At 43.7% G+C, this 15,459-nt stretch overlaps 1 protein-coding gene across 7 annotated transcripts in view; it reads right to left on the bottom strand.

Moving 5' to 3' along the window:
• The window catches only part of Mrrf (mitochondrial ribosome recycling factor), a 56,788-nt gene that overhangs the window by 23,729 nt on the left and 17,600 nt on the right, over positions 1-15,459 (bottom strand). For all 7 annotated transcript variants that reach the window (XM_039105267.1, XM_006234069.3, XM_063283974.1 and 4 more), the window contains one exon: positions 10,880-10,971. In XM_039105267.1, the coding sequence (XP_038961195.1) occupies positions 10,880-10,971 (92 nt within the window). The remainder of the gene's footprint in view (positions 1-10,879; positions 10,972-15,459) is intronic.

Genomic DNA, 15,459 nt, shown 5'->3' with positions numbered 1-15,459 from the left:
GGGGTTAGTATGAAGGGGAAAGAAAGCATGATGGACCAGAGGAGAATCAGGGAGCAAAAGTAAAGGTAACCTTGATTTTACTCCCAAATAACCAGGATTAAAAAAAAAAAAAAAGCTGTGTCCAAGAATTGCTTAACTGAGAGAATGAATTCAAACACCAAAAGACAAGGAATTAAAACATACTGAGTACCTGTTCAGGGCCCCGGGAAGAAGTCCCACATACAATGTCTGATTGCTCCCCAAACCACTGACAGTCTCATTTTACAGATACGGTGGCTACTGTGGGAGGTGCACACCACCCTGACTGCACTCCCCAGGATGGGCTCTGAGGAGCACAGATGCCCATAGCTCCTGGCTTCCAAACTGTCAGACCCCTTCCATTACATTCAGCTGAGATCACCCCAAGCAGACTCTCTAACTACTCCTGGCCAACACTCAACCATTCATAACACTGACTATGGTAGGGCTCTGCCAGGGATAGCCTCTGCTCAGAATCACCCTAGGAGTTGTGCTGCATAACTTTCATCCTATGCTTTTGTTTAGACCTATGGTCAGATCTTGGCTGTCTTCTCCCCGCTGCCTCGGTCCCCGCCATCTTTCACACCTCTAATCCCATCTTGTGTGTTTCTTGGAGAATACAAACTGATATATTCCCATGGCAGAGCAACTGGGGATAAAGATCAGGGATAGAACACTTGCCTAGCATGTGCAAAGCTCTGTTTAATCCCCATTCCTGGGAAAAGGCGGTGCTGGCTGAGGATCAAACCTGCTTCATGTATGTCAGGCAAGTCCTCCCATTACAATGCCAGAGGCCAGCCTGCCACCAAATAGCACGAGCAGGCACCATTAAAATGATACAACGAGCAAGTGTGTGGTAGAGAGAGGGGAAAGAAGGAGAAGCGGACCAGTTTGTGCACTATGAAGAGAGGCAGAATGGAGACTCAAGGGTGCTGAGGAACACAGCCTAACATGAGTGGCCTGGGCTGCCATCTGAGGCCATGCTGATATCTGTACCTGTGCTGCCTTTGAGGAACATGTCTGAGTCTGTGGCCCTGTTACCAACAAAGGCCATTTGGACATTGGTAGTCTGGGCTGACACCTGGGGCCATGTACATATCCCAAGGGTGAGCTGACCTGAGCTGAGCTGAGCTGGGCTAGGATGGCTTCTCCTTTGCTGCCTCCTGCAGGAGGGAGAGCTGGCCCTGCCCCTCACCTAGGCAGTTTGGAAGAGCTAGCCCTGGCAGCATGGACCTGGAAGAATTGGCCTTGCCCCTTGCTGGGGTTGGCACAGGAGAGCTGGCCCTGATCCTTACCTGGCAACCACCCAGGCCCAGATCCAGGGCTTGGAGTTGGCCCACCTCAAACAACATCTACCCCATCTATGAGCTGATGGGTTTGCATGAAGAGGCCAGACTCCATGACACAGGGCAACAACAGGATATCCAAGAGGGATGGTGTAGCAGACCAGAGGCCTCCCAGGTCAGTAACTCATTACAATGAGCATCTGCAAGTAAAGCTGTTTGGGCAAAAGGCTATATTTTTAAAAGTTCTTCTTTTTGTATTTTTTGTTTTCTTTTGAAGGGTAGGTTGCGAGGGCAGAGGGCAGAGGGCAGATATAGAGGCACTGGAAGATGAGCAGGATGGGAAAGCATGATGTGAGGTTCACAAAGAATCAATAAAAAGTAAAATAAAAATTATTTTTTGTTTTTACTTATTTGTGTATTGGGGGTGGGTATGCGTGTGGCATAACTCATGAGTGGAGGTCAGTGGACAACTTTCAGGAGTTGGTTCTCTCTTTCTACCACAAGGACCCCAAGGATGAACTCAATGTTGTTAAGCTTGGCTGTTGAGCCACCTCCTTGGCCCTAACAATTAAAATTCACCCAGCATCCACACACCTCTCAGCAGCTCCATCATGAACCCCAGTCCAAGGTCAGCACTGTGTGTGGATGGTCCTTGGGTTTATCCTTTGCCTCCTTACAGAATACTCTTTACACCAGCAGCCAGTGCAATCTTAAGAAAACCTAAGCCACACTACTCCCCTGTTCAAAGTCCTTAATGGTTCTACTTTATTCTAAGTCAAAGCAAAAATCTTCATCACAGATTGTGAACTCTTACAGGCTTCGGCTTCCTCACTGCACTGACTTCATCCCTGAGCTCGCTTCCCTAGTGCACTCTGCCACAGCTTCTCAAATACCCACGGCAGACTCCCCCAGGCCCTCTGTTGAGGGTTAGACACAGGTACATGTGGCTCTCCCACACACTTCAGTTTCCTGCTGTGTGATCATGACAGCCACGAGTGACTTCAAGACTGTACCGCCATCTTCATCAGCTCTACTCATGGCATTCCATCCCTGCACACCTCACTTTTATGCAGGAGAGAGAACAAAATCATTCTTATCCAGGAGCCCCCTTCTCTCATTCTGTATGTGTTACTGAGCTCCTCTGCTCAAATTCCATATGGTGAATGGCTCAGTCTAGCCTGCTGTCCACCTGATCCTGTGTCTTCACTGTGCCTGCATATAGAACACACTCAATTATCTATTGAGTACGTTACTGACTCTCTAGAAGGCTTTCTATTTATGGAGGAAAGTCCAAAACAAAACAAACAAACAAACCCTTCTACATTCTTTTTTTTTTTAGATTTATTTTATTTATTCCATGTATATAAGTACACTGTTGCTGTCTTCATACACACCTGAAGGAGACATCGAATCCCATTATGGATGGTTGTGAGCCACCATGTGGTTGCTGGGAATTGAACTCAGGACCTCTAGAAGAGCAGTCAATGCTCTTAACTGCTGAGCCATCTCTCCAGCCCCCACTTCTACATTCTTATAAAACTAGATGGTTGTTGTGGTTTGCCCTGAAGTTATCTGTATTTTGATGCTAATTCCACTGCCCCAAGGACAGCTACCTAGTCACTACTCAGAAGTCAGATGACCTCACCAGAACCACCTCCCCATTGAATTTGTAAAGTACAGGTGAGGGGCAGGTACAAGATAGAAGGAAGCCTGTCATTGGAGGAGAAGGAAGGATGGGCGGAAGAGAAGTTTGAAGGAGGAGGAGGAGACTAGGAGAGAGAGGAAGAGACAGGACAGAGGAGAGAGAGAGGGGAGAAGCCATGGCAGGTGATGTTAAGATTCTGCTCTGTGTATTTACAGGTTGTTATCAATGTTCCTAAGGGATGGATGGTACCAGGCTTTGTATGTTTAAGTGGGCAATTATATCTTACCAATTGGGTCAAAGATTATTGTGTTGTGTGTTCTTTTATGTGAGGGTTTGAGTATAGGAAAGTGTGTGGAGGCAAGAGACTCTGGGTCGCCGAGGAGTAGGGATGTGTTTCCACCAAGATATCTAGCAGATATCTTGGGCACTGCTGTGCAGACCTAGCGGGATAAAAGACAACCATTACTCTTTTTTATTTTTATATTTTTACAATAACAGACGGTAGCTGTCTTATCAGAGGAGGAAACACGGATGGGTGGAAGATGGCCTGCCAAGAAGGAGATGGGAAATAAAAACTATTTTATATCTTGAGTGGAATGGTTGTTACAGGGACATGTAAGTTGTTCTAAACTCACCTTCATGTACATTTCATTTTTTTTTTAAATAAACTCACTCACATACACTTGATATTCAGTTATTTACTTATTTTGAGACAGTCTCATTATGTAACCCTGACTGGCCTAAAGCTCACTCTGTAGACCAGGCTATTTTTGAACTCAAAGAGATCTGCTTGCCTCTGCCTCCTGAGTATGTGATTGTGTTACCCCAGCCTAACATCATCTGCACTGGAAACAGTCCTCAGTAAACTTAAGATACATCTCTAAGTAGAGTTAAAGATTCCTGATGTACCGCACTTCAGAGTGCCCAACAAAAACATGGCATATAAATCCACTGTCAGATGGTGGATCCTGATTTGAGCATTGAAAATTATGTTTTTAAGATTAATTTACTTTTATTTTATGATTTATGAGTATTTTTTCCTGCATATATGTCCATCCCTGATGCTCACAGAAGCCATAAAATAACAACAGATCCCTTAGAACCATGTGAGCACTGGGAGCTCAATTTGGGACCTCTGCAAAAGCAGAAAGTGCTCTTACCCACTGAACCATTTCTCTGGGCCCTGGAAATAGCTTATTCTACATGACTTGGATTATCATTGTGGGGTCTGAATGAGAATGGCCCCCACAGTTCATATGCTTGAATGCTTTGTCCCTAGTTGGTGGACTATTCAGAATGGATTAGACGGCTGGAGTAGGTGCGTCTCCAAGGGTGGGATTTTAGGTTTCAAAAGTGCATGCCATGTCCTGTCTCTCTGCCTGTGGATCAGGATGTAGGTCTCAGCTATAGCTCTTTTGATCATGACTACCTGATACCATGCTGTCCTCCTTAGTGATCATACTTCTCAAATTGTAAGCGAGCCCCTAATTAAATGCTTTCTTTTATAAGTTGCCTTGGTCATGGTATCTCTTCACAATAATAAACGAGTAACTAAGACAATTATATTATCAAATTTTAAAATATCAATCTCTACACCCTTTACTATGAAAACAGGCAAATGTGAAACAGAAAGCACTCTTACAAGGCTACCGAAGCAAGACTATAAATCTGAGGTGAAACAGCTCCACATCTGGATCCTCTCACCTCTGCTTGGACTAGCTAACGAGCCTGAGTGAACTCCCAAAGGTTTACAGTGACATGTATACAACAAAAACCACACACACACAACAACAGGGCAGCCGAACGGGATGAGGCAAACACAGAGCACTGTCCCCTTGCTTACCGTTAGCTACTCTGTAAGCTAAAGGAGGCATCAACTACTATAGAGGTGTCCACAAGGATAACAACAGACTTGGGTCTGAGGAACAAAGGTATGCTGTAGATGGCTGTGGAGTCCTACACTGTCCATATCTCTAAGCAACTGAGCACTACACAGTGGTGCTGCAAACACAAGAAACATCAAGTAGCAAGAAAAACGCTCAGGCCCCATGGGCCCCACATTCCATATTCACTTCTTCCCCAACTCTCAACTCACCACTTCATCTGTTCTCAGCGGGACCCAGAGTCAGGCTTTAGAATTTACAAGAGCTAAAACACAGCTAAGAGGCTGGAAAGCCAGCCCAGCAGTTAAGAACACTGTTCACTCTCACAGAGGACTCAGGATGCTAATCAGCACCCACCTGGCCGCTCAGTCACCTAACTCCAGTTCTAAGAGATCTGAGACCCTCTTCTGACCTCCATTGGCATTAGGCACAGGCACACACACAGTGTACATACATACATGCAGGTAAAACACTCATACAACTAAATTAAAATAAACAAATCTAAGAAAAAAAACGTCACCAAAAGACAGTTTAAAACAAGATATCTGACATTTGGGAAATAGTTAATACTACGTATAAAATGCAAACACTGAACAACCTTTAAAAAGAATAAAGAAGCTGGGCAGTGGTGGCACATGCCTTAATCCCAGCACTTAGGAGGGAGAGGTAGGCTGATCTCTGAGTTCAAGGCCAGCCTGGTCTATAGAGCAAGTTCTAGAACAGCCAGGGATACATAGAGAAACCCTGTCTCAAAACACCAACAAGACAAAACAGAATAAGGAATAAACCATTTGTGTGGTGGTGCACATAAGAGCAAACATTCAAGGTCATTTTTAGCTAGCAAGTTTAGGGTTACCCTAGGCTACATAAGATCTTGTCTTGAAAAAAAATAGGGAATTTTCATAGAAAACATGGACATACTGCTTCATTTAGTGAGCATACAGTATAAAAGCTATTTCCGGAAGAACAGGGTGGAGTATTTTTACAAGAAAAGACAACATGACAAATTCCTACAGCCACCAAGCTTGTTGTCACAGGTGCTCAAGAGACAGAACCAGACAGATTTCTCTGAGTTCAAGGCCAGTCTGGTCTACATATGATAGGGAGCTCCAGACCAGTGAACACTATTTAAAATAAACAAAACAACTCTGGCCACACAGCTGATCTTTGGCAGCAAAAAGAGGAAAAGGACTACTCAGCTCCCTGGCCTGACCTCCTACCGTCTTATCTTCCACCTCTTCATTGATCAGAGCCATGAACTCAGCAAACTCATTTTTACAGATCTAAGACTCTAGAAAGTGGGATGACATGAGGTAGGAGCTCAGTTACAGGAGAACTGCAGTTGGACAAACAGAGTTAGGGCAAAAAAGCAAACTTGCAGATAACCCTGAGGCACAAGAGTCACAAATGGCCAGAGAAGGCAAATCTTCCTACGTAAGCTTGAAATCTTATAAACAGAAATGGATCTTAGTGACTTATTCGTCTTATTCTTTTATATTTCCCAAACTTGCTTTGGGTGTGCATGTGCCTTGCACCAACTGTGAGACCCAGAGCAGTGCTTCAGTTCTCTGACTCTATGTCCTTATCCCTATAAGGGGAATGAGGCCCTTACCTGTCTGTGAGAAGGAATGAAAGGAACAGCAGCATTTGATAGCGAAAAGTAAGTTCTGCCAAGTATTAACCGCTTCAAGCATATTATCACATTGTCTCCCAAGAACGACATAAATAATCCCATGAATTTAATTTTACAGATGCACTTCCAAGATTAAGAGCAATGAAAAGACTTGCTACTGATGGCTATTTGAGGCCAGCCTGGTCTAAAGAGTGAGTTCCAGAACAGCCAGAGCTAAACCCAGAAAAACCCTGTCTCAAAAGAACCAAAACAAACAAACCAAAGACAAACAAAAAGCAAAAAACAAAACAAAACAAAAAAAAACCCAATAGATTTTTAAACAGTACGAGGGGAATAGATTGTAGCCAGCACCCTCACCCTCTGGTTCTTAACCTCTCGTCTGCAGTCCTGGACAGGCCACTTCACTTCACTGAGCCTTGACTTCCTCCTGTCCCCGATGATGAGTCTGTCCTCAGATCTGCCAGGTCCCTCCACAGCCCCCAGATTCTGCAAAGCTATGAATCTGTGTTGCTCGTTTTCACTGTTCACTTGGGTTCACTTCAGAGCAGCCCAAACGTGTGTCACATTTATGTTTGAAAGATCAGACTGACATAACATGCATCTTTGCAACCCTGCTGGAGTTAACGGTTGCCCTTGGTGTGTCCAATATAAGTCTGAAGGATCTGTATGTTTAACTTGTAAATTTCAAAGACACAGGGATTCGTTACATTAATTCTTACAATATTTTATCTTGGCTAATGGATGTAATCCAAGAGAAAGTAGACAGACCAAAACCCTCTGCTCCTGCAAACCTCATTTTTTATATAGTTTCTTCTCTTTGACAAGGTGGCAGGGTCATGAGGCCCCTTACTGAATTATGTGTTTGGTAGTTTTCCAGGTTAAAAATGAATGGTCTGTTCTTTATTATGGAAGCTATGTCATCTGAGGGGATAAAAGTTGATTTTAAAGTAAAAGGACCAAAGTTTCCATTAGGTTTTGGCAGTGACTCCCACATGGCCCTAGTGACTTGCTGTGTTTAAATTACTATTTGTAAAGTAGGTAAAAGAGTACACAAAGACAGGCAGAGATTTCCTAAGGTTAAGAGAGACAATAAGCCGTGAGATCTGTTGGGAGGAAAGAAACTCCATTCACTGTTACTTCAGTGAACGGTGAACATTAAGAATGAAGAACAGTCAACACTGGACACCACTCTGCCAGGGGCTTTCAGGAGCCTGACACACAAGGCAGGCAGGAGAGTACATTGCTTAAATGTAAACTCTGCCGCCAACACATTCCAAATAAATGTAAGCCCTAAACTTAATTTAGTGTGTGTGTGTGTGTGTGTGTGTGTGTGTGTGTGTGTGTGTATGCGCGTGCACGTGCACGGGCATGGTCATATGCCAAATGTGTGTGGGTACTCCATGAGACCGGAGGAGGTCAGACCCTTGAGTTAAAGGCAGCTGTGAGCTGCCTGATAAGGTACTAGGAACTGAACTCGGGTCCTCTGGAAGGGCAGTAGCAGCCCTAACTGCTGAGCTGTCTCTGCAGCCCTTCTACTTGTGAATCTTGCTTCTGATACCCATGAGTACTTTCAGCACTTTCCAGAATCACTTATCTAAACAGAGGAATAGAAAACCTGTGATTCTCAAATTCTACCTATCTATCACTTACTGGTCAACTGATCTTGGGCAATTTCTTCATATCTCAGAGCTTCAGGACTTTTTTCCAATAAACTGTGGGCCACAGTAGCTTTCTCAAGCAAGCTGGAGGTAATACAAACATGAGGCCTGACAAATGACCTATGAACGAATATAAGGTAAACATAGGCCTATATGTCCCCAGCAGAGTCTGGTATAGACACACGCTCAGAAGACACCTCCCAAGTACACATATATTTGGACTTGAACCCATGTCTTTATGGCTGTTAAGTACTAGGTTATACTGTCTAATTCGCACAAGTTCAGAGCAGAGTGTTAATTCAAGGAAGTTCTTCGTTTCCTCAGTGTTCTGACTGGTTCTCGTGGCTGAGTATAAATTCTGCTTTCTGTACTCACAGCACTCTGAAGGCTGAGGCAGGCTGATCTCAAATACCTGGCCATATAAGAGGACTTCATCATAAAAAGGAAAAACAAAAGAAAGAAAAAAAGAAAAGAAAAAAATCATGATGCTATCATACTTTGTAACCAAGGAAACCTGAACTGAGCTCCCAGCTTTAGAAACGAAGGCCTCGAAGGCACTAGTTTACCTCTTTGAGCAGATCGTATGACAAATGAAGTAGTTTCCATAAAGTAATACAGCATGACAGGTGACACAATGGAACCCTGGTCATTTCATCTCCCTTCTAGTTATCTGGAAGATGTCATTCATTTGCTTTACATCATTCAGATGTCCCTTCCTTTATGAATCTTGCTTTTATAAAGCCCCCAAATTTCTCTAACTTTTTAAAAAGATTTTTTTAATTTATGTGTAGGTATTCATACCCACATGAGTTCCCGTGCACATAGATGTGCAAGCGCTCAAGAGGCCTGTGGTGGTTTGAAAGGGAACGAACCCCACTGGGTGCATGTATTTGAATACTTGGTCTCCAGTTGGTGGAACTGTGAAAGGATTTGGAGGTGTGGAGCTGGCTTTGAAGTTTCAGAAGGACTCTTGCCATCCCCCAGTGTACACTCTGCTTTCTGTCTGAGAGCTTTCAGCTGCTGGTCCAGCATCATGCCTGCCTGTCTACCACCATGCTCCCTGCTATGATGGTGATAGATTCCAATACCTCTGGAACTATCAGCCCCAAATAAATTCTTCCATGTATAGGCTGCCTTGGTTATGGTGTTTTATCACAGCAACAGTAACTAAGACAATGCCAGAAGACATATCAAATCTCTTAGATCTGGAGAAACAGTATCTAAACGTAGGTGCTGGGAACTGAAGCCAGGTCCTCTGCAAGAGCAGTTAAGTACTCTCGCCCGCTGAGCCGTCTTTCCTTATCTCTGCCCGGCTGGTTCTTCAGAGACATTAGCATCACTGGACAGTGCACTGGCAGTTTACTGTATCTGCTCCACTACCTCAGGTGAGCTTCAGAGGGTAAGGAGCTCTGTCGTTTTATTTACCGCTGTCCTGTGGTCAGTGCGTAGTACTTGTTGAATGGATAACACACTGATCCAGTGTGAGGAACTGTACAGTAGTAGTGGGCTTCCTTCCTCTGCTGTGTAACCATGGCTCATGTCTCACCTGGACTGCTGTAACTTTGACTGCTGACTTCTCTTTTCATGTCTACTGCCTCATAAATTCCACGTTAATTAGCAATGAGAGAGACACCCACAAAGCTCTATAAGATCATCAATCCTTTGCCTCAACCCATGCAACGGCTTTTCCTCACCATCAGAAGAAATCCCAGTTCCTCCCACTGCCTTGAACCTCCACCATCAGTCCTAGTCCAAACCTACTCTCGCTACCCTTTAGGCACTCCTGATTTCCTTTCACTCACTCAGTCATCATCCTGTCCATTCTTTCAAGAGTTACGTTGTATAGATCCGGCTGGCCTTGAACTTGTGACCCTCCTGACCCCACTTCCCAAGTATTATCTTTTCTTTTTAAAAGTAATTTTAATTGATTACCTGGGGGTGGGGAGTGGTTGCTGCCACAGCACACACATGGAGGCCAAAGGACAACTCCATGGCCAATTGTCTCTTCACCTTTATGTGGCTCAGGATTGAAGTCGATAGTCAGGCTTTTATGGCAAGGGTCCTTTTTAACCCACTGAACATCTCATCAGCCCTGCCTTCTCTTTTCAATTTTAGGAACAAAGACCTATTTTTAATCATTTAAAACTCCATTAAAAAACAAAACAAAAAACCATGACTCTGGATTTATGCCTTTAATTCTTCAATTAGCAAAGACTAATGTAAAAATAATTCAACAAGGAACATGGGGTTAGAGTTGACAGTGTCAAGTTGCTTTCTGATCTGAGGCTTGCCACTCACCCTTCCTGGAATGTTTCCTCTAGGCTGATGAGTCTGCCTCCTCATCAGGCTCTCTCTCAGCAGAAACATTAGCTCCTTACAGAATCCCCCACACTAAACCTGCCCTTTCCTCCGTCTCTCCCACCATGCGCTCTCACTTGGATACCAGTGGCTTTTATTTCCTCCTAGAATTTACTTAATGTGATCTGTAATGGCTCTGTGTGCTAACTTGTCCTAACTTTTCTGCCAAAAGTGTGAGGACAAGGTGTTCTGAAAGCTCACTGCTGTAGACCAAGCGTCCAGCACACATAGGTGTTGGGAACGAGTCTGTGCCAGCAAACTGATCTTATAGCACAGCCAGGGTGGAAGACGCAGGTAAGTGAGCCATGCCACTGGCCCAAGAGTGCTGCAGGATACTGGTTTTCATCCAAGGGCAACTACCCCCATCACTGGAATACATGGATTTCAGCCAAACTTACTTAGGAATGGGTACCCGAATTAGTGTTCCTTCCACTTCTGGGTTCAGATTCATTCCACTTTCTCTTATAGCCTTGATAGCTGCAGCTGTACACTGAAAACCAGATCAAAAGGTAAACAGAATTAGTAAATAATTATTACCAGATGCAAGCCCTCTGTCGATAACTGGCAACCCATCTTGGCAGAACATGGAAACATTTAGTTCTGTTACCAGTAAGATCAGGAAGTTACACTGGTGTAGAGTGCTTTGATCAAGCTGAATAGCAAACTATGTCCACTCCTGGTACCAGTGTATTGCGGAAGGAAAAAAGAAAGAGTAGAAAAAATAAAAAGAAAACAGCTCTGCTTCTTTGAAAAGATTTCAATGGTTTGAGGCAACACAGATCAAAACCACAATAAATCCTCAAGGGAGGAGGACTGGTCTGTGCAAAGATCGGTGCAAAGACAGATGAAAGATTTCATACGTTAAAAATTCCAGTTGACATTTTACACTCAAAATATACCAGTGCCGATGTGGAATGAGTAAATAAATTTAACTCGTTCAGACCTACACTCAATCCCAAGCTCACACTTCGGCCTGAGAGTAAACCTCCTCCGTGTGCACAGCAAAGGGCAGAATGGACAAGAGTCACAGCGTGGGTCTTGGGAGTCAGAAAAGCTTCAGCTTATGTCTAGCTCTGGGACAAGGTTCCCTGAACAATAAATTTGACCATTCACAATCTGAGATGACCTGGTACCCAAACATCATTAAGACGGTGAACTAATGTGCCTTACTCAGTGCTGTTAATGCCCAGTAAGAGCAGTTAGGATACGAATAACCCATGTCCATGTACTGAGCACGTGTAAAGTCCTCAAATCAATGTCAGAGTTAATGTACGAGTTACACTGAAACACTGTCGTCGTCCTAACATCCTCCAGGATCTCCTCTGACAGGCTCACTCACTAGTACAGAGTCCCTAATGTCCAGCCTAGTATCGATCCTAAAAGCAAAAGAAAGTGAATGGAAGAGATTCCCACTAGATGACAATGAACTCCTAAGAACGAGGCTTCTGACATGCTCGAAAGAGTTTTAGGTTTCCCAGGCTGATCCGCCTCACTTGATCTCGAAGGCCAGCTCCTGACTTGAGCTCTTCCCCAGCTTTTACATCTGAAAGCATGGAGGGTGGCACATAGCTAATTTATTTCTCCAAGCATCTCACTGTTAATGTAAAAACTTCCCATCCCATCTTTAAATAACCTTAATCCTATACCCGTATGGGGTCAAAATGGCAAACTAGAACATCCACATGAAGATGTGAAGAATCTAAAGCTTTAAAATGGCACCTCTGGCCACAGGCTCTCAGGTTGCAAAGGGACCTGTGACATAACCAAGCTCCAGCTGTTGACTGTGAACAAGGCAAGGGGCCTACAGGGTAAAGCCAAATCCTTTAGAACAGAGAGTATTCCCTGACAACCCAAGAAATGCACAATAAGGACATGACCTGTCAAACCCCAGTTGCTCTCAGGGGTAAGGAGAAGCTGAACTACATTTAGTCCAACGTTGTTGTGCTGTCTTTACTCTTCAAAGATCCCCAAGCTCAGTGTACTCAGTAATTATTACATAAGGAAAGGACTGTGAGTACTACCTGTCTATGTGGAGCCGGAGAGAAGGCTCAGCAGTCAGTAACACTTGCTGCTTTTGCAAAGGATCTGAGTTTGTTTCTCACCACCCATGAGGCAGCCACTAACCATATGTAACCCCAGTTCCAGGGGACTCATCACCATCTTCTGGCCCTGTGGGCACTGCATGCACATAGTACGCACATAAACAGTAAAACACTCCCAGACATGAAGTCAAATTAAAAAGGTTAACTAGGTAAAGACATAAAGTTAGTATCCTCTGCAGAGAAGAACAGTCATCCTTAACAAAATCATTCATTGGTGGAGTTAAGAGTGAAAGAGAGGACCCCCATTTCATGGAGGAAGCTTTATCTCCCATCCCCCAGTCTTCTCACCATAAAACCAAGAAAACACTGCTTATAATCCCCCTACCACCACCGAGCTCCTTTCAGATGAATATATTCCATGCAACCTTCCCCTTAGACACGAGAGTACTGACTCACCAAGCCAGGCAGGAAATGTGCCCCAAAAATTTCACCTTCACAGTAGAAGGTCCAGTGCCAGGTGAAGTACAAGGCAAGTGGGCACCAACAACTTGAACAAATACTAGTAATCTTCCTTAAATAAATCTATTAGAAAATGCATCTCCTGACTTTACTTCAAAACCTTACTTTTTACATTTTAGTTTTTATATGTCTTCATATTCAGGGAAAAATGTTAAGTGAGGGGTTTTTTTTGTTTTTTTTTTTGTTGTTGTTTTTTTGTTTTGTTTTTTTAAAGAAACCCTCAGAAAGTAATTCTTCTAATTTATCCTTGCTATGTGTATTTTGGTTTCACATGGTAGGACACAGACCTCAGGAAATTATAATCATCTCCCTAACAGTATTAAGCAATTCATGGGTCAAAGAAACAAACAAAATGCATACATGCATATATAATTCCCTTGCCTCATCCTAGCCTTTATTCACTCACTAGAGGGGGACAATCACTCACTGGTATCACAAGGCAGACTAGTTGCTTTGCTCTTAATACTAACCAACTGGTTACAACTGCTAGAATACTGTATATAGTGAGAAAGATCACTGACCCCATCTGGGGACAGGCAGAGAAGAGTTACATTATCAATTATAATGCTTGCCCTTGCTATTCTTAAGCTAATCCACCATGATGGATAAGGAATGGCAAAATGTCTGTAGACGGGTAAACAGCCAACCCTGTTAGTGCCATATTGATTACTGGCCTTCCACATTCTCTACACCTCAGTGGGCCCTTATAATACAAGGCACATGAAAACAGACCTCTAGGCTCTCTTAATCATCTATGAGTTCTGGACTAAAATAAGAAACCACTCAATTGGAGGGCTCAAAAGACACGGATGCATTAGTGGAGGATGAGGAAGAGCCCAAGCCTCCATGTCAAGCAGAGCTCTGTGCAGTAGGAAGCTAGGGGAGGTTGGTCCCTTCCCTGAGCTGTTGCCTCACCCACAAAACAGAACCGTTGTGTTGATCTTACTGTTAATGTGTGACGGAAGCTCTAAGAAGGTGACTGACAACCCAGCAGAGACTTCCGCACATCAGTTTTCTTCCTTCCATAGAGAAGTGATGGAGACTGTGAATTTTGCTGTCGTCGTTCTTTGCTTTATTCAAATGACGCTATGGTTTTTATTCACTACTTTTCTTTCCCATCATTAGCTGTAGCTTCATGCATGTTTAGGGAAGAGAGCAACTGTGTGCACCATTTATCAAGCAGAATACATGCCAAACAAATGCAACAGTTTTTGCCTTCAATTCGTTTGAAAGATTATACATGTAAATCTGCATTGTGTCACAACAGCATGACACAGAAATGCTCAGGTTTGGAAAGAAAGCCAACTGCACGTGAAACAGAAAGGAATTCTATAAACACAAGGAGGATTAGCTCAGCATTCTGAAGCTATGAACCTCAGTACTCTATGGGCAGCTTCTAAAGCTGGAGGAAGGAAATGTTTAGTTAGAGCTGTTTGTTTAATGTATACGCCAGATGAGAACAAGAAATTCAAAGGACAACATAACTCCCACTTCCTCCCTGTGCATGTACATGGACCCCATAACTGAGACACTGGTAAAGCTTTTCCCAGATAGTTTAGCTGAAAGATGAAAATATACTCCAACTTCCTAGGAAAAATTAAGCAGTTAATACCTCCTCTTGCTTCATAAGAGATGCTCTGGTGGCCAATCAGGTGCTACTTCTGTGAATATCATTTGCTATTTAATACCAGAAGTGGCTGGCTCTAAAAAGCAATCTGTCTGATGAGGTCCTCAAGCTGTGTAATTAGGAGGCTATTCCCTAAATTGGCCTACAGTGCCTATGGGATTAGATGAACAGGGCAGAGAGGCCTCAGTGGTTCAGAGGGGGCCAAGGAGGAAAGGAGTTGACAGTTCTCTTTGCATCCATGTCTACGCTCCTCAGTAATGCCACAAGTGAGTGTTCCCCTTCCATAAAACTAGTAACACATATCCGCCAACTTAAGGGCAGTGTATGGAATGCTTCTGTGGGTCAGGCACTGTGTTGGATGTGGATACAATGAATACACTGTATACACTCTTCTACTGAGAGCTTACAACCTAGTGGAAAACTGACACTCACGTTGTACCTCCACACAGGAGTAGTAAATAGCCAGCCTAATGTTCAAGCCACACAGGCAGTACCTACAAAGGCCCAAAGAGCGCAAAAGGCATAATGTGTTTTAAGGCCAGGATCAGAGAGCAGTGTACCAGGATACAGTGCCACAGGACTGCAAAGACTGGAAGCAGGCCAAAGCCAGATCACCTAAAGCCTTCTTGATCACAGTAGAGATTTGGGGCTTTCATTTCTTAAAGATTGTTTGAATTATGAGAATGATACAATCCAATGCTTTGAAGCATTCAAGTTCACTGCGGCTGTAGGACTGAGACTGGCGTGGGTCAGAGTGAGCAACTATAGCTCTAGAATTGCATCCACCTAT

The sequence above is a fragment of the Rattus norvegicus genome, chromosome 3, assembly GCF_036323735.1.
Source record: "Rattus norvegicus strain BN/NHsdMcwi chromosome 3, GRCr8, whole genome shotgun sequence".
Lineage (NCBI taxonomy): Eukaryota > Metazoa > Chordata > Mammalia > Rodentia > Muridae > Rattus > Rattus norvegicus.
The sequence above is the reverse complement of the archived record's forward strand: the minus strand, read 5'-3'. Positions and strand labels throughout refer to the sequence as shown.